At 38.2% G+C, this 27034-nt stretch overlaps 1 protein-coding gene across 2 annotated transcripts in view; it reads left to right on the top strand.

Moving 5' to 3' along the window:
* Positions 1 to 203: 203 nt before the first annotated feature.
* LOC103473983 (leucine-rich repeat transmembrane neuronal protein 4) overlaps positions 204 to 27034 on the top strand; it is a 263387-nt gene continuing 236556 nt past the window's right edge. Inside the window, exons 1-2 of one of the 2 annotated variants that reach the window (XM_081613631.1) lie at positions 204 to 1060; positions 13075 to 14636. In XM_081613631.1, coding sequence (XP_081469757.1) covers positions 1057 to 1060; positions 13075 to 14636 — 1566 coding nt within the window. In that variant the 5' untranslated portion in view covers positions 204 to 1056. The remainder of the gene's footprint in view (positions 1061 to 13074; positions 14637 to 27034) is intronic. The other variant, XM_008424681.3, reaches the window with a different exon arrangement.

Genomic DNA, 27034 nt, shown 5'->3' with positions numbered 1-27034 from the left:
GATAGAGGACCCGAGCTCAGAGGATGAAACAGACCATCCGCGGAGGGCGAGAAGGGAATTTATTTATTTTTATATATATATATATATATATATATATATATATATATATATATATATAACTGAAAGATATAGATAAGCTGATATTTTCTAAGAACTGTTGCTGAATAGTTATCTTTCCTTTCTGGGGGTGACCGTCCCTCCCTGACGTGTAGTGCGCGATGAACCCTTCGGACTAGCGCCCTGATCGCGGTCTGACCAGAAGAGGGCATTCCGCTTCTGCCTGACAAAGTTGCTTTGACATGCAGACGTGATTAACGGCGGCGTCATGCTGTATTTCAAACCCAGCAGCAGCGAGAGGGAAGGGAACGGTTGAGCAGGAAAAAAGAAAAGAAAGGGGGGAGGATGTTTGGATGACTTTCCCGAGAGACTCGTTGACAGCGCTTCACACTCACTTGGGAATAAACCTGCTGCTTACTTTCTTTCGGTGTGCCGCGCAGAACACAGACGAACAAGGTCTTTTACCAGAAATATTTATGGGGACTAACGGCCTGCTTTTTTATACCACGCTGACGCTTGTGTGAAGTTCCAGACGGGATTTTCGCGGAATTTCCGTGCGCATGTGAGACTGACATGACTTACTTGGATGTGATATTGTTACCGTCTGCGCCAGCTGCAGTGCTCTTTCTGGCTGTTACTTAAAAGAAAAAAAAAAAAGAAAAGAAGAAGCTGATTCTTCGCTCTGCTTCTGAGACATGGATAGAGAGTTCTGAAGCCGGATTTTTGCCAGCCTTTAATCTGGAGTCGGGAAGTAAATGACATTCTCTGCGGTTCGCTGGGACGGGAAAAGGTGCAGAGCCAAACCGGATAAAGCATCGCAGGTCCGGGAGAGTGAAAAAGGGCAGGTGCGCTTTGGAGTCAGCGACTGCGCGGAGAGAGCGGACCGGTGGATTAGGACGGTACCTGCGTGTGCTGTGGAGAGCGCATCATGCGGACTCGGATGTCGCGCACAATGAGCCATTAAAACCTGTAGGCTGGAGCGAAAACAGATAAGCGGATATGGGTAAGTTTTTTTTTCTCCCCCTTTTTTAATGTGTTTGCTGAACGTAGGTGGTTGCCTCCATTTCTCACAATGCAGATCAAATTGTGTCTTCTTTCAATAGTAGAAGCTGATGAAAACCGGACGATTGCGTCAAAAAAATGTCACTTCAGACGCACCGTTCTGAATTTGTATTTTTAATATTTTTCATTTAAGTGATTGGAAAAGCTTCTGAAATGTGGCTGCCAGTTAGTCGCAGAGCTGCAATGTGATTTTCTATTTTTTTTTTAAAATCTCCTGATCTCCATTTCACTGTCCTTCGCTTTCTTAGAAAACTGGCTTTTAAATCACATTTTCAAATAATGCGATTAGAAATTCCGCCCCTAAAATATGCAGAAAGCAAATCCGCCTGCTTGTTTTAATTAAAGAACACCCCCTTGTTTTTCTCCGACTAGTTCGGGTGCACGGTTGCACTGATTGACATGGATCGGAATGCAAATGCGCGGCGCATTTTGGAAGCCAGTCAACTTTATAAAACGTGCCTCTGCATAATCATTTATTGTCCTGTTTGGAGGCGCGTCGCACGGATCCTGCTGTCCTGCCTCACGCCAAAGCTGTGTGGCTCTGAGAGGACCAGTCGTGCAGGACTTGCTTTATCAGATTGATTTTTCATTCAGCAAACCCCATCGTGTTCTGCACCTGCTATCAGCAGACTCAAATTTAGCATAAAGAGCATGAAGCATGTGTGTGTGTGTGTGTGCGTGTGTGTGTGTGTGTGTGTGTGTGTGTGTGTGTGTGTGTGTGCTTGTTGTCTTTCTGTAGCAATGAAACGGGCTATTATGCCACTGTATCTAACCTACCCACTCTTACTCTCACTTCTAATTAGTATTTACCATTTGCCCCTTCTGTTACCCACACGCGTGCGCACTACTACTTACCCACAGGCCACCCTGTGTCACACTCTTGATCCCAACTGAGAGAGCTTCTGATGGAAATTAAAAAAAAAAAATCCTATTTTGATCAACACTTTTAAAAAATATATATATTTCTGCAATGATTTTCATCTTTTTCGTTCTAGACTTAACCAGTTGCTTGAGTTTATTGGGGGAGTTGTACCATTAATTGTAAAACAGCATGATATATTGATCCACAGCAGGTTACTGCACCACATCAATATGAACTGTACATACCAGTACACTACAGTCTATAGGAGCTGCAATTCCTGCACAGGGCCAGGCTTAAGAGGATATGAGCCCCTGGGCTCAAGCCTGTTTTTTCTAGGTTTATGCTCATTGTGGTGCCTTATGTATGCACACACGTTTCTTTCACTCATTTAGCCATCCCAATTCTATGTGCGCATATTATTCACCCTTATCAGTCAGAAGGTAAGAAGTGGAGCACACCTTGGACAGGTCAGCAGTCCATCAAAGAGCTACAGGTAGATCTACTACACACAGATCAGCCATACTTGCACACATATGTTCCCTTTTATCTTTTTGTAGACCAATTTTGTACCCACACTTTACAATTCCATTTCTTCTTGCTCCTATTTCATGTCTATGTAAACCATTTTGTACCCGTATAGTTAAAATATTTTTTTTTCTTGTCTTTGTGTTATTTACAGATTTAAATTGCCATTAAAATCCTCCAGTCTTGCATGTATTTTCATTCAGTTTTACATTATTTTCTAACACCTATGTTACTGGGCCAACCAAGAACTGCACACAGCCATTTTTTATATGTGTCTCACTAATGTAGGTTGAAGCATACTCCATATATTCTATCAATGGTTTTGGACGACCTTTGTTACCTTTGTTGCCATCTTTCAGTTGGAGTTCTTCCCAATTCTGCCTCATTTCATCAGTTTAAATACTAATTACCTAGGTAAAATCCATGATATCTCTGATCTCTTTAATTTAGCACCTGTTCAAAAGAGAAAACACAAATGAATGTTTATTTTGAATTAAATCCCTGCTAATGTAAAATCATCTCTTGGGCTCAAGCCCAAGCTAGTGTAGGCAACCTCCTGTTGATAGATATTAAATCTTGGACCCACATAATCATTTTTTATTTATTTAATTATTTCACACATCCTAACATTCCCTTGGAATTTATGAGAAGCACAGGAACAATGACCGTGACCAAGGACAGTATAGTGCAAACAAATAACCTAACATATATTTAGATTTTCCAGGGAAACATGTATAAGGGGGACATGCAAGCTACATGCAGATCTTTGTTATTTAACTAGGAGTTATGGATATACTCCATATTGAAGTTGCTGCAAGTCAGTGATGCATTTTTTTTTCACTCAAACACCTCCCATCCAGAAATCAATATCAGCTGAGTTGAGTTTTGCCATATATTTTGTTTTCCTGAAGGAAGTTGTCATCAGAAGATGGTACACTGTGGTCAGAAACCAATACTCAGGTTGGCCTTGGAGTTTCATTGAATGAGGCTAAGACGGTTAGAGGCTTAAGTGTGTAAAGAAGAAAATCCCAGAAGAAAAAATCTGAACTGGTGCTGAAAGGCAGGGCAAATTCATGATTTTATGTTATTTATGCCAAATTCCAATCCTACCAGCTGTAAGGTGCAGCTGAAATCAACACCGATTTTCAATCTGTTGTTTTCCAGTTTTAGTAAGCAGAAAACTTGAGCTTCAGTTTTCTGTTGCTAATTAACAAAGGTGACACCTACGTTCTGCTCCTGTAGCCCATCTGATTGAAGGTTTTTACAAGTTGTTTGTTCAGAGATGTATTCTGCTTATCTTTTTAATATTTACCGTTCATTTAATTATTTTTTCCTTTTTTTTTTTTTGCTTTTCCATCATGTCCAATCAGTCTGGGTGTTCTCTGAGCTCCGACATCAACAAGTTATATCCGACCACATCCCACTGCCGATGATTCGTTATGTTCTCTTTCTCAGAACATTTTGTGTAAACTAGTTGTGTTAAAATTATAGTAAATTTAATTAAATAGTTAGACTATCTATAAGTGACTGCCTGACCATTTCTTGATGGTCGTCTTGTTCTTCAGCAAGTTGCCTCCACCATGTCTAGATACCTAAACACATCGATTTCCTGCCAGGAGATTCCCTGATGAGCTCTTTGTTTTAACAAGCTATTGAACAGATAAAGTTACTAGTGAGGGCAAACAGGAAATTCCTGCACATCTGATGTGAAGTGAGTGAAACCGAGGTTCACAAAATCCAAGCTGTCAATGCAACACACCGTTGTGCATTTTGCTCACAAGTATTTGATGATTGCGCTGTGTCTTAGTCTTCGTTTTTCCGCCAGAACAGCTGATTGTGAGCCTCTTCATTAACAGCATGCAATGCACTTATGTTTCATGGACCATGTCATTAGAGATGTGCCTCACAGGAGGAGGATGTTAAAGTGGAGAGAGAGTACGGAGCTCAGAAATGAATTTAGATGCAAATGACATTTCACACAACCTCTCAGCATCTAAACACAATATGTTTCCTGTTATAGAATCAGTGACCACGGACTACTCTGCACTGTTTATATGTACAGACTACTTCAATAGTATCAACAGATGGCTTTCTGCTGGCCTTCTAGCATCACACAGGCAGCACTCTACAAATGTCAGGTGAAGCAGGTGCATAGTGAGATCAACTAGCCCTTTGAGGGCAATATCTCTCCCCTCTGTTTACATTGGGGAGGAAAAAATCAACTGCTTGTGTGGAAGTTCAAAAAAGTATCCAAATACTGAGGCATTTTTAATTATTTTTCACAAAGTTTGTGATGAACCATTTCAGTGCCAATTATTAGCTTTTTATTTTTATCTGCACAACCTAATTTCACCCAAGTCAGTCAACATAGTTAGTGTTATGATTTCAAAAAAGATTAAGAAAACGCCAGTGAACGGTTGATTTAAAATCTTTTTTCATCCTGTTTCTTCAGACACTGCCCTTATAGACTCTAGTAAATAGCAAAGGAGACGCTAACTGTTTGCTTTTTTGGTATTTTATTTTACATCATAACTGTTACCTTCTTTTTTAATAGTTATGTATACACAGTGGTGACTATCTGTTTGTGCTATTTGGCTCTCTGCCCAGGGCATCCTTTTGCTAGTCGGTGGCTCAACCAGGGAAACTGAAAGAAACCATTTAATCACCCTGTGCAATTTTATCTTGCTTATTTGCATATTGAGTCAGTGAGAACTGGGTGTGCCCCAGTCTCTAAAACACATTGTGTGGTCATGCATGAACTGGATTATTCTAACAAATAGACCAATAAATAGATATTTAAACAATCGGCTCTGATGTGGACTTGCATAGTTTTGCTGTGATTCTTGATAATGGATGCTGTTGCTAACAGAAGCTCACAGCAGTATGTTTTGCAATGAGGTGATTTTGTTGGTGTAAATTGGTTGTGATTGCAATAATCAACAAATCCTGTGCACATGCTTCGTGGGTGTCAAACAAAATTTAGGTGCATTCCCGCCACTTACTGGGCCAGAGTGTGTGCATCAGTCATACCCGTGAGCCAAAACTGAGAGAACTGAGAGAGGTGTAATCACTGAAATTAATCAAGATTTGATGTGCTAATCAGAAGGATGAATACCTTTCTGGTTGATGGAAAGTCATGACAGAGTCTCTCTGGTCCTTCTTATTAAAACAAGTTTGGACTGAACTGTAAAAGCATGTTAGTAACTAGGCAACCACATAGAAACGGTCGAGGCTTCTGTAATTTAGGCTCTGAATAGCAGATTGAGATCGAAATTAGTATAGTTACAAAATTCAGGTAATTGGTAGACAGCTGTTTGATTGCATGGTTTGTGTAAACCCGGCTTGATAACGTCCTAATTCATAGATGTTCCTGTGATAAAAAAATAAAAAAAAGTCGTCGTCTTTATATATTTTCTGTCATTGCTAAACAACAGTGTGCTGTGTTACAGTCACCCTTATTGGCGTGCGGAGTCACTGGAGGTGACATTAATGCTATCTTCTTATATAACAGTGGTTATATATCAGGCAAACTTTGGCAGCAATGCAACCCGAGCGTATTTCTGTACAATCATGATCGTAATCCTTCCTGTGTAGTTCCACCTAACAGGACTAGGAAGCACAAGGAAGCAACAAAATGACACAGTATTTCCAAGCTTTTGTTTCATCGGTTCTGGCTTGGCTGGCTTTGGTATGATCCCACAGATAATTGGAGACTAATGAGTTGGCTTAGGCTGATTTGGGGACATCCGTCCTTATGTTTTAGGCTGCTGTCCAGCCTCTATGGAGTCAAGACTGAATCTGGTAGCAGTTTTGTCAATGACAGGCAGCAAATAGCAATGAGCCACTCATGTGCGCTCAAAGTGCACCAGTTAGTGAGTCCATTTGCCAAGTTATTAAGCTGCATTTGGTTTTATTTTAGGTCAGCAGTAAAGTGCACTTACTCTTTCTATGTGTTAGGGTTGAGAGGCAGAAATAGCCATCTTCTGCTGCTGAGGACAGCAGGGCTGTCTGCTTTATAACAAAGCATCGCGCACATGCCTTTAGACAAACTTGGGCTTTTATTATCCATGCCCAGAAAGCATTGGATTACGAGAAATAACTGTAGAAGGTAAAGTGGTAAAATAATAAGCATTGATGCATATAATTCTAAAAAAAATGTTTAACATAAAAAATGGATTTTAGCAAAACAAAGAAGGGAAACCATAGAGCACCTTCATACAAATAACTCTTGAATTTATATTGCAGTATAGAACTGCAATATATTCCAGTGGGACTTTGTGTGATAGACTAATACAAAATTGTGTATATTTATTAAGTAAATAATAACTATATTCCAGTGGGATTTTATGTGATAGATCAATGCAAAGCTGTGTACATCTGTGTACAAAATACATCTGAAATGTTTGGTGTGCTTTGGAAAACTACCACGTCTTACTGCAATTACATCTGCAAGTTAGACATTTTAAACTTTGATAATTCTTCTTTCAAACTATTACTCAAGCTCAGTCAGATGGAGAGCCTCTGTGAATGCACCTTTTCAAGTCTTTGCACAAATTTTGTTTGAATTTATGCAGGTCTTAACTTTTACTTGGATATTCTACCACTTGAATAGGCTTTGATGGAAGCTGTCCCATTGTAGTTCTGATTTTATTTTGAGGTTTCCAAACCGTCAACCCATTCTAAGGTGTTTTGCAGCTTCTGATGTTTCTATGGCAACCATTCAGGGCTGATTAAAGGCTTGCTCATATGAGGATTTAGCCAAAGCTCCTCCCAGGAACTGCAGTCTCAAGCCGAGCTTCCGCATGACAAAGCAGCCTTCCACTGCGCCTTCCCTACACAGTTCCACCAGACTAGCGGCAGCAGCAATTAGCCAACACCTGGTGGAACTGTGCATGTGCTGAGCTCTTCATATGAACTGCTTTTCAGCCTGATGCTGCTAAGAATGGCCATCATGGACAAGAACTGTTATGATGATGTGCTGAAGGCAGAGTGTCGGAAAGAGCAGGAGCTTCTTAAGACCAGTTTCAAAGTATAAAATGTTTTTTAAAGTTATTTTTGACATGCACATAATCTTAATAACAACTAGTTTACTTGTTTGTGGTATAAAATGGCACTATATACGTGGAAAACACATAAATACTCCCTATAAATTTTGGTCACATCTGAGTGTATTTCTTGTCAACAATGTGATTGTCATTCACTGCAGTCACATTGTTGCAGGAGCTCTAATGGCAAAACTTGAAACTGCATCCACATTCTCACACTTGCTGTGTGTATTCTGTGAACTGTGCCGACTATGCACACACTGTCCACTGTCCTTCATTTCCCACAATCAAATTAAACCAAACTGGTTTGACTACAAATGCATCTGACATTGACTTTTTATTCGTGAAAAACTTCAAAAACCATCATTAAATTTCTTTCCACTTCACAAATTGTTGTGACCTCATGTTGTTCCAGCTCAATGTACAACACATTGAATTGGGGGCAAAATGCAAAAAAAAAAAAAAAGGTTTTGCCAGTTACTGTAGATAATGACTTCAGATGGGAATAAACAAAAGTTGCAAAGGAATGAAGAAGACTTTTTTTTTCCATGCTCAAAAATAGGTTTTGAGTTACAAAAACATCCTGATGGCTGCAGGGTTCAAGGGCATGCAAAATTTAATGTGTGCTAGACGAAAGGAGAAATTTCTTTCAAATGAAAGAGCAAAAAAAAAATAAAAAAATGGTAACGATGAAAAGGACCTCAGCTGGGAGGTAATAGAGACACAAACCCTTTGAGTGACACCTAGGAGGGTGACTTGTGCTGCTTTGTGAATAAGATTAGAGGAAGGAGTGGGGCAGAAGATGGCCTACAGAGGCCTTAGCTCACAGATGTCTCATTAAACTGCATGCCATGTCAGTCAGAGGGAAAGGGGTGTTTTGTGAGCCAGCCTCAATCTGTAGGTGATCCAGGAGTCACTTCTAATAAAGCAAGCGTACTTTGCAAATGGGAAGAATGCAGAGTAGAAGTCTTGTTTTGCGCGTCCTCGTGGGATGCAAGGCCGAGCGAAAGTTCACATTCGTGTTTAGTGGAAACTGCCCACACATTTTAGTCCACTCTTGAACATGCATTTGGTTCTAAGTATTTTAAATGGACATGGGAGATTATGCACCCGCCATTTGTCTACATCACTTTTCTTACCTTGTCTCCTCTTAGACTTTGATACGCATTATGCGCCTTAGACAAAAATAAATCGACTACTCTCACAAATCTTGTGATCCTCATCTTTCAATCTCTACAGTGTGTGTATGTTAAAGTAGCACAATTGTTGGACCCAGAATGAAGAAATATGATGGATGGAGCTGTTGGTATAATCAATAGCCAGCACAAATTATCTTTGCGGCTCCACAGTTCCCTCCATCTGTAAGGGATGATGAAAGAATCTTCTGAAAACAAACACTAAGTGTTTCTCTTTCAATCACACTGCAAGACACAGACAAATACACATACAATCCCCATATGGGATCGGCAGATGCTTGGCAGTGAACTAAATGGCTATGTTAGACACCATATGCTGTATGATGCCTCTCAGCCACACTATGTCAGGCACTTACATCTGACAAATCCCCAGAAGATTATTGAGACAAAATCGAAGTTATGCCTTTGACCGCAATAGAGGTATTCCCAAAGTCTGGAGATTCCCATGTTTCAAAGTGAGGTTCGTCGTCAGTGTAACATACTAAACATATGGCACGATCAGTCTGGACTCTCGGTAGTACCTGTCACCATATTGTAATCTAATTAGAAGATGGATCACTTCTATCTCCATGTATTAATCTTATCTCAGTTCTGATCATGGCAATAAATTTCATACTTGATGATATTGCCTTGAGAAGCAGACTGAGGTGAGCATTCTCTCTTACTATCTATTCCAGCAGAAATCAATGTATCTTAATGACAGATCATTAGTTGCTGGGCAAAAGGGAGAGAGGAATGAGGGGTGGGGGGTTAAGTGGAAATAACTGATTCCAAGCTAACAAGAAAACAGGTTTGTTGAAGGAAGTTGCATACCCTTTTTTGTTATCTTTATACCACAAATCATTATTTTGATGTTTTACCAAAACTTCAAACCCCATTAAACTATTTTCACATTTTGTCACTTTTAACACCACGAACCTCAATGGATTTTATTGGCATTTTACATGATAGACATATATAAATTTAATAAACCAACACAAAACACAAAGAGAAAGTTTGCTGTGTGTTTCTATTCATTAAACTTCTGCTTTGAAATCTCTAATTATTTCCATACTAACCTCCAGTATTCAGCAGATTGATTTGCTTGTGCAAACCACAGCTATATGTATTTTTTATTTTTTTTAACAATGTGATAGAAACTGTGTATCATCCTCACAACATTATGGTGCCTCTGCTTTTCCCCATGATCTTATCACCATACACCATGTCTGGTGTAAAAAAAAAAAAAAAAAAAAAAAATTTTTTTTTTTTAATTACATTTTAAATGTGCTACTTTGTTTTTGTCCAAAACAGAAAACTCTACTAAATCCACTAAAGTTTGTCACTGTAAGGTTATTAAATGTAAAATAAAATATATGTATGCTAGCTACTATGTCTTGTGTCTATGGGATTATGCCTTCCCCTTCTCCAAGCTCCAGCCCTTATGAAAACCAAAATGTACATTCCAGTTTCCTGCTCTTCCTAATTCCAAGTCTGCTTGGAATTATCTTTCAAGTTCTAAATATTTAATTAATCTTAGAACTAATCCTACAACTAAACTTAAAAACGATGAACACCCTCAGTCCATATTTTCTGGTTTCTTCATCAGTTTCTCTGTCGCTGCAGTAGTGTAATAAATGTAATTCACACACTTGAATTTCATGCTCCAAATTTATCACGCCCAGCTCTTACAGTATGTCTTCACAAGCGGCTTGTGTTCATTATTCCTACAGTTTTGTTAAATTGCAGAATTTCTAAGAAAAGTGCACTTGATGGTACTTTATCAAGCCACGAATCGTAAAACCTTCTTTGGGATCTGCAGGTGCAGCAACCAGGGTGTAAAATGTAGCTGTTCTTAATAAAGGAACACCTGTACACCAACTTACCTGAACAACCATTAAAGCAGACATGTGGGATCAGTATTCAGCACAGAATCGAAAAAAAAAGATGGGGACTTTTGTTAAAGTACGTGTTGAATACACAAATCTGATATGTTGCATTATTAGACTAAGTTCTGTGACCTGTTTTGGGTATGTGTATGTTTACTAACTATCCATGTGTAAAATATCTGATTTTCTGAGTAGTTTTATATGCTTTATTGAACTAAAAATCTGGAGTATAAAATCTGTGTTTTTGAAAAAAAGTCTTCTGAGCTTCTGTTCCCGTGAACACCTTTCACCGAATTCCATGGCATCCAGTTTTGTCTCCTCTGTAGTAAATATAGCCCGACAATCAATGCAGCATAACGTTTCCAGAGTCATATCTTCATCCATATTTGGAGTTAGTCTTTCCAAAAGCAATCACAGTGCCAATTGCAGAAGAAGATCAGTCATGGAGAGTGAGATTTTACTCAGCACAGAAAAAAAATCAGCATGAAAGGAGTGATAGTTGTGTCTACAGTCCTGGAGGCGTTTCAATTTAGACTCCAGTCATTTCATGTTTAACCAAACCAAAGCAGAACAGATTCAGTCTGAATCATTACTTTTTGCTTTTCACTGGTCCAAAAACATCACTATATCCCCAGAGGAATGGAATTTCACAACACCTCTCTGCAGAATCAAACAACTACCTGGAAGCCAGTTTTGTGGATTAGTGTGGGCATGACGTTCAGCAAGCGAGTGTGTGTGTGCGTGTGTGTGTGCACGCGTGTGTGTGTGTATTGTCTTGTTTTTTGCATTCTCCAGAATCCTAAGAAGAAAGTCTGAGGTTAGGCTCTGGCATTTGATGAAGCTAAGTTGAAATATCTTATTTCAGGGATGTGATAAAGTTTAAGTACAGCTATTTGTTACATTTCAGGATATTTGTATAAGGTCTTAAAAAGTCCTTACATCTTCTGGATAGAATATGTCATTTTAAGGACATTGTTTAATAGATTTTAAATTTAATTTAGTTGTACAATTGTACCATTGTTCATTTATTGCTTCTTTCACAATTTTTGTGTAAATTTTGGCTTTATTACGGTGACAAAAAAGTACAGATCCTACAATGCAGGGTAGAAAGCAACCTTTTCTGAAAAATGTAATTTAAAAATTCTGCTCCTGGAGCTACCTTGTTTTAGCAGGTAGTTTCAGTAGGTGGTAATTAAAATCACCTCCTTCTTTGTACTGGTAAGATGTTTACAAGATTAAACTGTTTACAGGAATGGCAATAAAGATTACTGTACACTGTAACATGGTATTGAGGGTTTTTTTTAAACTGCATTTATGTTTCAATTACTTAACAATGCTGTTTCAATTTATAGTTCCTTTTCAGACGGAGTCAAATAATGGTCCTGGAGTTGACAATATTTCTTGTCAATTCTCTTTTACATCTTTTGCAAGCTTTCTAGCGCATGCTTACTGGTTGTAGGCATGTTGTTTGTGGTGATGTGCTGTGTTTGCTCTAGTCTGATGAAAAATAAGCTTACATTTAGTTTCAGACCTTAAAACCTTTCAGTTTATATTTAAATATGGATAGACGATTTGTGTGTTTTAATCTCGACATTCCACCTTACATCTTCAGTGGCTGTAGGTCTCTTTGGTGATTTGCAGTGGCAGTCTTCATTTTGTCTGGTCACTTAGTCTCATTTAAAGTCTTTTTTTCCCCCAACATATTCCCTATCTGTGCTGCTTGCATCAACTAGCCAATTTATTGAATTTAATTAAATGTAAATTTAGCTATTTTTGCTTTTATGTCTTATGATGACGTGGGTTTTAGCCCTGTTGTTCTCTACCGGCTCCCTTGGTATTTCCACCTCACTTTGATGCTAAGCGCATCTGGTACATTGCATATATTCTGGATCTTTACACATCCTCTACTCTGGTAATATTTATAGGACTGTCTACGGGGCATATTAACTCTGCCTGCACATGTAGTCGCATTTAGCTGGTTTTGCTTTTGAGTTGAAAGAATGGGCTTCCTGCTATACAGGGACTTGTTATGCCATAAAATGGTTTCTTATGCCTCCTGTTCTGGGCTGAATTTCTTCCCCAGTTATTAGTGATTTAGTAGACTTCCAAAAATCCAATTTATTTGTTGACGTTACATTTTAGCCTTTGTTTGCTTTTCTGAAGAACTTAAAGTAACAATCCAAATGTGTAGGAAACGATTATTGGATTGAATTCAAATGTTTTAGCCAAGATGATCAAGACAAGTTATCTCATCTTAATGTTCGTAAAAATCCCATTTTTTTTATTGTCTTTGTCTTTTAGAGACAAATGAGGTCACAAGGACAAGTGCTTGCAATCAAGTGTAGGCATTTGAATGAAAAAAGTATTTGTTCAATAAAATAATTCTATTTTAATCTCAAACATAATTGGAAAGTAAACATTTATCTTATTTTCTAACCTTGCTTTTCTTTCTTTTTTAGGCTCTGCTCTGCAGCGTCGCTGGCTATTGTTCCAACTCCTGATGCAGGTGTGGCTAGCGGCAAATCCATCTCTAAGTGATCGCCACTGCCCTAAGAGTTGCCGCTGTGATGGAAAAATTGTCTACTGTGAGTCAAGCGCCTTTCGTGATGTCCCCAAGAACCTTTCAGGAGGCTGTGAGGGCCTGTCGCTGCGGTACAACAGCCTCTCCAGTCTTCGCGCAGGACAGTTTGTTGGCCTCAACCACCTTATTTGGCTCTACTTGGATCATAATTACATTGCCTCTGTGGATGCAATGGCATTCCAGGGGGTCCGCAGGCTTAAAGAACTGATTCTAAGTTCGAACAAGATCACATCTCTCCATAATACAACATTTCATCCTGTCCCTAATTTGCGAAATTTGGACTTGTCATACAATAAACTGCAAGCCTTGCAACTTGGGCAATTCCAAGGGTTACGTAAACTTCTTAGTCTTCACATACGATCTAATTCACTAAAAACTCTCCCAATGCGTCTTTTTCAAGATTGCAGAAATCTTGAATTCCTTGATCTCGGTTACAATCGCCTCCGGAGTATCACCCGAAATGCACTTTCTGGACTTGTCAAACTCACAGAGTTGCATTTGGAGCACAATCAGTTCTCCAAGATCAATTTTTCCCATTTTCCTCGACTCTACAATCTACGGGCTCTTTACCTGCAGTGGAATCGCATTCGGTCAATGAGCCAGGGCTTGACTTGGACCTGGGCCTCTGTCCAGAAACTGGATCTGTCAGGGAATGAACTGACAGAAGTAGATCCCATAGTTTACCAATGCTTACCAAACCTGCAGACGCTCAACCTGGACTCTAATAAGCTGACAAATGTTTCTCAGGAGGTTGTTGATGCTTGGATCTCACTGACCATGATTAGTTTAGCAGGAAATGTTTGGGACTGTAGCCCTTCCATCTGTCCTCTTGTGGCTTGGCTGAGAAACTTTAGAGGGGCAAAAGAGACCACAATGATTTGTGCCTCTCCCAAGAAAGCTCAAGGAGAGAAAGTGATGGATGCGATTGAAGCATTTGGGGTTTGCCAATCCAACCCAGGGCCAGTGATCACAGTGAACATTACTCCAAACCTATCCAGTGTCCCTGTACAGACAGAACATAACCCATCTGTTCTGGCTTTGACGACTAGCTCGGGAAAGAGATCTGAGGGATCTCTTTGGGGTCCTACTTCTTTGGCAGTTACCCCACCTGTTGCACTTCCTCCAGAGCAAGACTTGGAGCCCGTCTCCTTCCATAAGATTGTGGCTGGAAGTGTTGCCCTGTTTCTGTCCGTTGCGATGATCCTCTTGGTAATTTATGTGTCCTGGAAGCGCTACCCTAACAGCGTGAAACAGCTCCAGGAGCACTCTGCCGCGGCTCGCAAGCGTCGCAAGAAACCACGAGAAACGGAGCGCACCCTTAGCTCCCCTCTGCAGGAGTACTATGTGGACTACAAGCCCAACAATTCTGAGGCCATGGATGTGCTCGTCAATGGAACTGGACCGTGCACCTATACCATCTCAGGCTCCCGAGAATGCGAGGTATGACACACTACTAACAGTGCGCTCAAATTAATAGAATAAAATGATGGCACAGGCATTTCTTTTGCTTGTAATGTAATACTTCATGTTTTTTGATGGGTGCTTCACCTAAACCCAATCTCTTCTTACATGCATTGTTTGCTATGTCACAGAACAGCATGGAAATACAGACAAAATGAAAGTTATTGTCTCACTATATGTTCTTTGGTTTGTGCTATTTGACCATGTATGTCCTTATTTAGATTTCACAAGCTTTTTCTTTGTGTTGGTATGCTTTTTTTTCAGTACATTTTTTGTCAGCATTAAATCTTAAAGACGGCACCTACATGCTGGATGTGAATGACAGTAGTACTCTTTTTTTCCTGCTAAATGGAGCTTCCTCAGAGCAAATGACTTCACACTTTTTCTTGACACAGCTATGACTCAAGATAGTTGTTGAAAAGCTCCGCAGTCCCCCAACAGCATTGCCTTTCAGCTTTCCTTCCTTCCCTTTTATACTATGGCTGTAGTTACTCGCTTGTTTGCTCACTTGGCTAATTGATTAGTCAAGCATAAACTGAAATGAATACTTTCACTGGCCGTTGACACTTAAATTCACATTCATGGAGGAAGAGGGAAAAAAAGTATTTGTTGCACACAGACAGAAGCAGTCTTTGATAGTCCTTAAAGGAGTGTGAATCCTTTGAAATGTTTTACACACAGGCAAGTGATTTTCTTCAAAAAAAGTATTTACACACCACATCAATGCTGGAATAACACGTTTCTCCGCTTGCTTTCACTTACCCTCCTGTTATGTACTTGACCCACAGTATAAGGATAAGGTAAAGCTCTTATTCCAAGAAATACTTACCTCTCATTTTCCAGGTTACATTTTACATTTATTCACTATTTCACTGATCACATTAGAATTGTGATTATTGGGCCTTTAGCTCATTTACCACCTATGTCGTGGGGTTTCTTCTTCCATGTATTCCCAAAGGAACTAGTGTGGTCCAACCTAAAAGTACTGCTAGGAAATTAGGTTAATTAGGTTTAGAAAGCTACTCAAATATTTCTGTGATGTCACATTTGGCTGCAGACTTGAAAACATGATACTGTTTATGCAGGAACTTACTGAAATGCTGGGCTAATTTAAAAATGGTTGCTATTTATTTTCAGATAACGTGTTTTATATATCATACATAAACTAGTGCTGTCAGTTGATTAAAACATATCAGATTAATCACGTTATAGGACTAATTAATCAAGATGAATCACTATGTTAACTTTGCAAGCTTGAAATGTAAATATTGAAGCATGCGTCAGCAGCATTGTCCTTGTTTTTCGTCACGTACAAGGTGAAGAAATGTGGTTTCACTTCTCATCTATTTGGTGTGTAGTAGCCACGCGGTATTTGTGATTACCCACGGATGTCCAGGGGTATCCGGAAAAGGCAGTAAATGTGGCGTCTGCCAGCTGTTGTGCTTTAGCTGCCTCATTGATGTTGTACAGTTTATGTATTCTTTTTACAATAGTTTTTGTTGAAGTTTCTACAGCTGCACCCTGTCAGCGTTGTCTGACAAGCATGGCTTGATGTTGTAAAATCGCCCTGAATTAGCATCTTTGCCAGCGTCAGCGAAAATGTGCTTTTCTCAAAGATGGTCTTTTAAACACTTTGCGCTTTGCCAAAAACAGAATTTATTGTTGCAATTTGTACATACCACCTTGATTTTATCCACAGCTCTATCAGGGAGGTTTATCAAGCTGCATTTAATGCTGAGCACACTAGTTCGACTCAACTTGCTCATCTTTTCACTCGTATTTGCGACTTTGCGTTGTTGACCAAAGATTGCTGTGAACCAGGTAGAGAGGACATAATAGGTTATGCAATTAATTTGCATTATATAGTATTATCACGTTAGGCTTTTTAGATCAATCGCTTGCATGTGTCAATGTTTTCAGCCTTAGCATACATTTACTTTTCTGTTCTAGTTCATTCAGTATGGGCACATTTCACAAAATAAGTTGCTCACCTGCTTTCTAAAATTAGCACTTTGCTTTGAAAAGTTGCAAAATGTAATGACTGCTTTAGCTGAATCTCTACAACTCTTCACTACATGTACAGCTGTCTAAGCAACGTAGAGTCAGTCATACACAGACAAGCAGATTCAGTCTGTCTTTTAACTGTGAACATCATTGTGAAGTAAAACTTGCTTCGATTGTTAGAGGAAAATAAAAGATCAAACAAGTTGTGTGGACAGCCTATGCTTTAACTTGGCAGACTTTGGACAGGAAAAATGCTTTAGTTTAGAGTTTGGGAGGTTAGGGTCTGTGATATTAATCATTTAAAATCCTCATTATCAAATCTGGTGACAAACCTAACTATTAATATATGAAATATTTTGTAGGTGGAGGCACATATGCACTAATAAAAAATGTTTGGCTGTAGTTCATTGCATACATATCCATGTCACTTTCCTATTAAATTGTTTAGTTTTCAATATACTTTATTTCATAGTTTTAGATGATAGGCAAATCACAAAGGGCAGAAATAACTAATCATTGGCATTTGGATTGATCGAGGCCTTTTCTCAGTTGATTATGGTACAACCACAACATTTTTTCATTTAATGTGACAGACCATCATAAAGTAGCTTGTAGTTGTAAAGTGAAATTCTTCACTGATAAAATTCTGAAAGGTTTGGCTGGAGAATGGGTTCAGTCCTCTTTTACCCTCAGTACCCCTAAAGAAAAGTCTGTGCAACCAGATGTATTAATTCAATAAAATGTAATCTCAAGGCACTTTTTAAAAACACCAGTTTATATACACAAATATATAGTCAATCCAGTCAAAATATACAGAAAGATTCAAAACTAATAAACTCTGAATTTACTTTTGGGAGGTACTGTATTAACCATAATAGTGGGTCACAAACATATTTAAAATACACATGTTATTTCCTTTTGAACACCTACTTGGCATCTTCCCCAAAAGTAGATTTTTTTATTTTTGCAAACAAACACTTGGCTGTGCACCATGCAGATGTTTTCTGCTGTGGTTTGAGTCGCCTTTTAATCAGCTCTTATCGAATCCCGAGGATAGAGTTGGGCAACTCTGGTCTTAAAGGGCTGTTGTTCAGCTTGTCTTAAATGTCTTCCTGCTCCAAACGACTGTTTCACATCACTTCGCCCTATCACTTTGTTCTACAGGGACCTAATACTTTATCTCAGATAGAACAGACAAAAATAGAAAACATGCTGCAGAATTGCTAACCCCTGAAGTAATGTTTCCAAACATACTTTAAGGGAATTATTAATTCCAGGATTTACATTTAGGTCTTATGTTATGCAAAATATAGCATTAAACTAGAGTATAAGTGAAATCAGTTCACAATAAACATCTTAACACATCTCAGCCTTCTTTTTTATTGTGTAGTCTTTTGCAGATACTCTTGAAAATACACCTTGTCTTTCCTTATCTGTCCTTCCCTCTCACCTTACAAAATGGTGGAATGCTAAGACAGGAGCTATCCATCAGCAGTCCACCAAGTCCTGAGTTCATCTCAGAATGTGCTCTGATCTTGTTTCTACATTTTGTTGCCTTAGTGTAGACATAAATCACTGGGCAGAACATGGCAGCGCTTGCAGCACTCTGCCCACCTCGCAGCATTGCTTCCGCTTTCCGCCGTTAGGCGCGTAGCGGCTTATGTTCATTCATCCTTGAGCCGGAGTTTCTTATTCCTCCTCCGTCACTTTTGCCATTCTTTTCAATCTGGATTTTTGTGCCACGGTATATAGCAACCTCTTCATATTATTGTCATTGCTCTCTCAGGTCCACTTGCCTGGGTGTTTGGCAACCTTTTTAGTGAAATATCAGAAGATAGTGGAATCCTCATTTCCTTGTGTCACTTCAATCAGAGCAGACTTTCCCCCCCGTCATTTCATTTTGATTTTCCTTTTATCTGTTCCACTGTAGCTGCACTCCTGAGGTGCGCAGTGGACTTCACCTGATTTCATGTTTGATGTCACCTCTTTTATGTGTCAGAACATCATTTTATGCCTCCTGGCACTTTTTTTTTTCCCAATGCATTTTGTAATCTGGCAACACTACATAATAGCATATGCACTCTCCTCTCTCTTCATTTTCCTGCCTTTTTGTGAAATATTGATGGGTCTAGGAAATGGTTATCATCAGATTTCCCCAAGATGATTTGTGGCTCTTTACAGTTTAAATGCAGGAAATACGAGAAGGAACTTGTTTGAATTTTTTCCTTCTTTTTAAAGCCTCTGATAGGTGCTTGACTTAGGCTCTTTGTCCTCCATTCTCTAGGTTATGACTCAGGCTCCTTATTAGGTGTCTTCTTTAAAAAGAGAGGAGAAGCAGGTAGCCATGAAAATGACCAAATGCAAACATTTGTCTCTTAAATGTATATCTAAACGTATAGATTTTTCCAATAATTATATTAAATAATAATAAATAACATTTTTATTTTTTTGCTGAATTTTTTTGTACTAAGAAAAAAATTATGCACGTTAAAAACAGGCTGAGAAATCCTAGCTGGTGTTGAGTCTAATTCTTTGATGAGCCCACGTTGTCTGGTTGATTCAAGCCTTCCCCTTTCAGTGCCACTTCTGAAATTCCCTCCTTTTTTTCTTTGTTATATTCCTGTTTACCCTTTTGACTCCAACAACTTTCTCTGATACTCCTGCTGACAATTTTCAAAGCCCAGTGAACCACTAACTGCACCACAGAACTAGATCAGCACATGACACCTGGCTTTTTAAAGTGTTGCAAAGAAGCATTTGAAGCACTTCTCATAGCTCATAGTGACATTTTAGAGGAGGAAACGTGATGTTTTGATATTGAAGATTTTCCCACAGTCATTCCAACACTATATTTCCTCTTCATATCTGTCTCTGAGCACTGTCAGGAGAATAACACATAATCATTTGTGTTGTATCACATCCTCTCCTTTCATAGAAAACAAGTTAAAATCTTGACAAGTCATTCATTTAGGCGTTTGAGGGATGAATGCTAATGTGTGTTCAAGTAAATGCCCTGAATACATTTTTTTGTTTTGAACACACACGTTCAGAACCCTGAAAATGACCAATGAGAGAACATTGTTTTCATTTCGTAAAAGATGTAACGAAAGATCCGTTTTTTTTTACATTTATGAATATATAATGAATTATAAATCTTGAAATTGAAAATGCAACAATTTGCACATTTCTAAACTGATATCTCAACAAAAATATTACTTCTCCGAATGAATTTAAAAAATGCTTGACGACATCCCACTTCATTTCTCACCAGAGTTAAATAATGAACAATCACAATTAATCAATAGGCAAAATAATAAATGAAATGGATAAATAGATAAATGAACATACAAACTACCTGGACTAGGTCATTTTACACAGGCACCATTTATCATTAACCTATTATTACAAGAGACAAAAAAATAATTAACAGTTAATAGAATGAATGAATAAATTAATTAAAAAAATGCAATAAACTAGATGTTTTTCCAGTGCTTATTTGTGACAGTAGTATTTATGTTGTGCTGATTACACCCCACTAATTCCCAATTTCACCAAGATGAAAAAAAAAGGTTTGCAATATTTAATTGCAATTAATCCTAGAATTTTGTTCAAGAAAAATCAATAGTAATGATTAGCTTTTCGCCCTTTACACTTAAATATACCTGCTCTCTGTATTAATAGTATTGTACATTTGCATTAAGAATTTTAACTTTTTCACTTATGCAATATCTTTTCATTGATCAAGCGAGATTGTAAGTAAAACCTCGTACAACATTAGGCTTAACATTATTTATACCTCTGACAAATTTCTATTTATTTACAGTTAAATGCATATATCAAATTAAAATGTATTGTGACAATTTTTTTTTTTTTCATGTGTTGCAATGATCTCTGCACCTTGAGGTCATAACACTCCTTTGCCATCACTCCGGTCCTGTCTTGCTATTACTTCCACTCAGAAGAATAACCCTGATCTAATGAATGGATTACCTAATAATTATTTCAAGTGTGTTAATAATTTTCAGCCTAACTATCTGTATCTTGAATTCCCATAGTTGTCTATGAAGAGTTTTCAAATGCGCATAGCAAAATTCACACAAGCTGTGTTCTACTCATAAATCTTTGGAACTTTGGAACAAGAATGTACGAGAAATCTTAAAGTGTCATTTTGAAATGTTTGTTTTTTTACACTATCTTAATGTTAACATTGCTTAGGTAATAACACCTGGTGAAAGAAAACAAAAAGAATACTGTAAAGTAAAAAATCATTGGCATTTGGATTGATCGACACCCTTTCTCAGTTGATTATGGTACAACCACAAAATTTTTTTCATTTAATGTGTCAGACCATCATAAAGTAGCATGTAGTTGTAAAGTGAAATTCTTCACTAATAAAATTCTGAAAGGTTTGGCTGGAGAATGGGTTCAGTCCCTTTTACCCTCAGTACCCCTAAAAAACAAAAAAACAAAACAAACATTTACATTTGTTATGGTGTCAACACAAACACTGGGACACTAGCCAAGGATGAATTAGCTAATTATAATTCAGTGGAGAGGTTAAACTCCAACATGCTAGTGTCTTCAGTCTATAATAAACCAAGGGGGAGTCTTAAAACACGCACTGTGCCGACTGTGGGAAAACATCTCTCTTATCCGCTAATCCTGTCTGTTTCACACTCCTGTTCCATGCTGCTGCTTTCCACACTGCTGTTTGATCCATGCTTAATGAGGGTGGAAGATCACTAATGCAGCAATTACATTACCTGGAAAAGAGGCAAGAGTAATTCCTTTTCCTCATAGCTTTCTGTAACGCAACCAAGGTGTATTGTTAGTGTTAGGCTTTGCAAGTTACACCTTCTTCTTTGTTTTATGTTTGACCAGTGGTTCTCATTATAAAGCTGCTGAATCTTTGGTATGTCTTTTTCATCCGTTTACATTTTCTCACCACTCGTCTAGCAATCAGCCGTCGTCTCCTTTTCTGCTTCCGGTTTCAAAGTCCTTTTTCAAAGGTGTTCCCATTTGTATAACAGAGGTTGCTGTTCTGTTTTATTACCTCATATCTTCCTCTCTATCTGCTGATGAAGTGCTGCTCTCCTAAACCCTTCCATATGGATGAGGAAAGTAGTTTAACATATTGTAGCTGCGTCTAAGCGGATAAACCGGGATCCTTTGAGAGTGAATAAAAGGTGAGGGATAATATCGCACTTAAGCCACACCTCAGAGAAGCCTGTGGCTGCATTCTACTTATCCTAACAATCTGTGTAGATGTGCACAAAGCAGCAATAAAAATCATTTTCAAGCTGCCATATGTTGCGCATGGACATATGGAATTGTTTAATGTCAGTGTTTAGTGGCTCTTTCAATAATTTATCATCACTTTTCAACTTTAGAAATCACTTGAAACATGCTTGTAGTGTCCAGAAAAGCCCTCTGCCCTGCTTGAGGCAATCCATTGTAATGCTCTTGGTAACATGACTGGCATGCATTGTACAAAGAAACACCATGCCAGGATCAGACACAGTGCTCATTTAGATGAGTAGCGCTAAGGCTCCCTCTTGGAGTTGGGCCCCCAGCTGGGGAGAAATATTCACACCTCCAAATGGTGCAGGCTGATTGCTGGGCCGCCAGAGGAAATGCTTCAAGCTGAAGTTCAAATGCAAAATGGTTTTTTTTTGTTTTTTTTTATGTTGTCAAAGAGAATCTCTGGCACCATATTTAGTGATGAGCTGAAAGCAGAAGACATAATAAGGGCGAGCAGCAGCTCATCAGGTTTTATGATTCCTCCAATGTTGGTTAAAATATATTTGATCAATGAAAGGCTGAAGCTGATGGTTGAGGTACAGAAACATTCCTTATTTGGAAGGAAATTCCACAGATTGTGAGGGAATAAACTCACGCAACCAACAATTACACACATTTTTCAATTGTGTTGTAATCTAGACTTATTTGAGTAGTTATAAAACCATAATCTAGTGACAGAATGTCTATTAGATGTGTGTATTTTAGGAAATTCCAGATTTTCTTTCACTGCAACTACCTTTTAATCGTTCTGATTTACTGTGGCATGTTTCAGGATATCAAATTATTCTCCTTTTCAAAAGAAGACAGAAGCTACAGTAGTCATTTGCGTATTGGAGCAAAGAGAGAAGCAGATTTTTGCAGCTAAATGCAAAAACGGTGCTCTGTTTATATTCTTGCTGGTATGATCCTTCTCAGTAAGATTAGACAGCGGTACTCCCACTTTCCCCTTAATTATGCTGCGAACCAGTAAGAAAGGCGAATATGAGTCATTGATTTCCCGGCATCTAAGCATACTGTTCTCATTTCAGCACATATGTGCAAGCCTGCAGTGACGTGAAAAAATTCAAATCATTACTGTAACAGGCACAATGTTGTTTTATTTTTAAACCAGAGCAATTGCCACTGACAGAAACACTTACGCTAAACATTTGTGCGTGTTTTTAATGTTAGTCGGTCATTAATGAGGTCTGTGGTAATTTTGTCTTTTGGGTTGTGTGTGGATGAATGGAAAATGAAGACTCACAGATCTCATAGATATTTATTTCTGCAGGATGTTTGGGTATCTCAAGCTGCTTTTCATTATTAGCATTTCTGTCTTTTAAACAGTGCATATCAATCTAAGAACGCGGCTATTGAGGATTCTTGGAACTACATTTAATTTATCAGGGTTTTTATTTATTTATTTTTCTTTCGCATTCAAAGTGATAAAACTCTGCATCGGAATTTTGTTTATGTGAACCCAAGGCTAATGTCAGCCCATCCCAGAGCTGTGAACTGTTTGTGCACTCATTGGTTTTGACAGTATTTAGGCCAACCTGTCCTGCACACTATTCAGAAAGCAAAAGGTCCGGACAGGAAATCTGAGTAAGACACGCAGGAAGGCAAACACCTGGCAACACCACTGAGCCGTCGACAAGCAAAAAGGAAAAATCAAGAAAAATCAGGCGGTCATACAGGCTTGTCGGCTGGGAGGTCAGACTGGGAAGTGTTTGTCCACATAAAGAATCTCTGCCCTTTGTCTGCAGATCATCCTCAAAGCCTCATCCTTACTTGGTTGATTTTGATCAAATTATGTATTTATTGTGGCCTATGGTAATATGTCGGAGGACACAACCAGCAGAGGTATGGTTAAAGATCTGATCTATAATCTGAAAGTTCTGGCTTTGACTCCAGCTTTTTTCTGTCACATGTTGATGTTCTCCTTGGCAAGGAACTTAGACCTGTGTTTCCTACTGATCTGCCTCTCTGTGTGAGAATGTGTGTTGGGAGTGTGATTTGTTGAGTGTGTTTAAAGCAGTCTGACTGATCAGTATGACTAGGAAGGAGCTGCATAAATTCAGAGCTATATAAATTCAGTCTGTTTGCAGGTTTAACAATGCTAACTATAACGTTCTTTTTTTTTTAAAGTGTTGCCAACATGCATAAAAACTGCAAATTTATCTTATAGTTTAGCACAAATCGTAAGCTTTGAAGCAGATGTAACTTTTGCATAATTAGGGGTTTTACGTCAACACCAATGGTAAATCTAGCTTTATTAGTCACTAATGGTTAGCAATTTGAGGAAAACACAAAGTGCTGACATATTATCACTGTTATGTCTTTCACTATATCTGTTTCTTACAGAGTAACCGACATACTTAAAGATTAACAACTTAAACGTGCCAAAGGCGTCTTTGGAACCGAGTGTTCTCAATCATATCAGTGAGAATCAGAGCACAATTCAACAGCTCATTATTTTTGTTCTTCAAAGTAAGATCAGCAAACACAGACGCAACACAATGTCAAGATTAGACCACTTCTTTTCCTACCTGGAACCAAATGCACTGTCCTGGACTTGGCTAGATCAACACTGCACACTGAAGACAACTGAATAGCATCATGAGATCTCATGACTCTCCCTTTGGGGAGTGCTGGCTCTCAAAATTAAGAGGGTTCTCTGAGATTGTTTATTTATTAATTCAAGTCAAGCTACATGCATGTTTTAGATTTTCAAGGCAACTTAATGCAGGACTCTAAAACACAAAAAAAAGCCACTTTAATTAATGTGTCATCCAATGTCTCTGGTTGTGTTGGTGTCATGTGGTTTAATAGCTAATTTCAGCAGAAGAAATGTAAGTGTAGAAAATAAATTTGCAATTAAGGATACTAAATTAAGCCAACATGGTTTGATTTACTTGATATTTTTTTCAGAATTGAGAAAAAAAACAATTCTCATATTTTAGATTTTGTTTAAAAACGGTTATATATATGTGCTCATAAAAAGTACTCCAAAATATAAAAGTAGTGTACCAAGAACAAATAAGGAGCAGCTGTTGAAGTTATGATTTTGCCACATGCTTTTGATCTTACAAAAGAGCAAGGGGCTGCAAGTCAGTTTCACAGTAAAGGTGAACAGTTCTGTAAAACCACCAGCTTTTTTGTTGTTTTCAGTTTTACTGTCTGGAACACTCACATGTGTGTTTATATAATGCTGTAGGGGTGTTATATATACAGTATATTTACATATATTTATATATGTAAATATACTATCAGAGCCGACTGCTCTGATAGTATATTTACATTTATTTACGACTGCGTGTAAATAAATGCTCACCCTTTTCTGACCAGCACACATCATAACCTTCATCTCTCCGGCCTCCAGTCCGATCCTGAAGGTTTTATTCTGTTGCGTTTTCTGTTTCTACTAAAGACGTTTTCTCTGCTGTGTCAAGCACATATTATTTTTAGTTAATTACTTGTCTCTGACTACCTCCAGCATCCCACTCACTGTGGTCTCAGTGCACAGACCTGATGTACTGTAGGTTGTCTTCTGCTGCAGGAAATGTGCACCTCGCATGATTGATGACTCCTCTTCTCCAGCCGCCTTGCTTTAGTGCCGTGATGATTCTCATATGTCCAACTGCCAAGAACATAAATATACATAATTCAGAGAATAAGTCTCCATGTTATTGCCATACATGGTGCTTTATATTTCAAACGGCAGAACTTAACAGGAACTTACAAACTCAGAAGGCGAATGTTTGCTGTGCCTCTCGTCATTGTTTTAGCTACATTTCTAATAGTCTGCTAAAGACAGTCCCGCCTTAGAGTATAACAAGACACAAATAAAAAAATGTCATAAAATCTTAGGGAATCTTTAAAAATAAAATAGAACCGCGTCTACTATTGATTGGATTAAGAGGGTAATAAAAGCGCTGTATTGACAAAACTGACAATGAATACATTGTGCATTGATTGTGCCACAAAGCCAGTGAGGCCACTTAAAGACCAGGGACAAACTCCACACACAGTAGACATTTCCTGGGATTTGAAAATGTGAAAATGATTACAGATAATGATAATCATAAAATCCACCTGAGCCTCATATGTATTATACATAATGACTTCCAATACCTTTGCAGCCGCCTGACACCATAATTCAGAGTTTGTGCCCATTCCTTTGTAACAAAGGATGGCTAAATTTCACTGTCACCAAATACCATTTGTGTATTTCAAGAGATATTCAGTGAAAATTTGAGGAAACTGTACATATGGTGGATTTTAGAAAAGCGAGCTGCTTGTAAGGGTTGCACAACGGTTATCTGACATATTTAACACTACGAGTGATTTCTTGAAGAAACATAGATGAGAATAGAGATGCAATAATGCACAATAATACATTCATTATATGATATTACACATCAAGTGCGGTCAGTCTGTTATAATTCCTGAAAGCAAGTCTATTTGTCTGATACGGGAAGTTTGAAGCTTAAAGCAATCACTTTCAATCTTTGACAATAACTTGGACTCATTTTACCAGACAGAGTTATATATCCATTTGTAAGATGAACTTCACTTTGACAAGACATATTTTATTGTTTTTGTACTGAAAGATCTTGTGCCAAATGGTCTCATCATACCTCGTAGGAGAGTCAGGTCCTTATAATTGAATGGGTGGCTGATCCGTTTACTCTAAAATAGCATTTTATAAATTATTTGGAACTCCTGAATCACCAGCTCTTAAGTCGCTTTTGTGATATTTAGCAGTTCAGGTATGAGTGAATCAAACAATGTGAGAGTGGCAACTGAGCCATATTGTAATAAGTGCTCACTGTGAAGGTTGTGCTTCAAATATTTATAAGACAATAAGTGATAGACTGCTTTTAACAGCCAAAAGATAATATTAGTAAAATGTATTTTTAAATATCTGTTGTTGTATAATTCTTCCAGATTTGTGGTTCAGGTCTACTGTGCATCTCCAGAGTTAGAACTAAAAGTGGAGAAACTCCATTCTGTTTTTTAAGCTCCACTGATTTGGAACAAATGTCCAGAAATCTGCAAAAATGTAAATCAAGGCTAAAAAAAACAATTTA

The sequence above is a fragment of the Poecilia reticulata genome, chromosome 12 (assembly GCF_904066995.2).
Source record: "Poecilia reticulata chromosome 12, P_reticulata-male-v2, whole genome shotgun sequence".
Lineage (NCBI taxonomy): Eukaryota > Metazoa > Chordata > Actinopteri > Cyprinodontiformes > Poeciliidae > Poecilia > Poecilia reticulata.
Note: the sequence above shows the minus strand (reverse complement) of the source record. Positions and strands in the feature narration are given on the sequence as shown.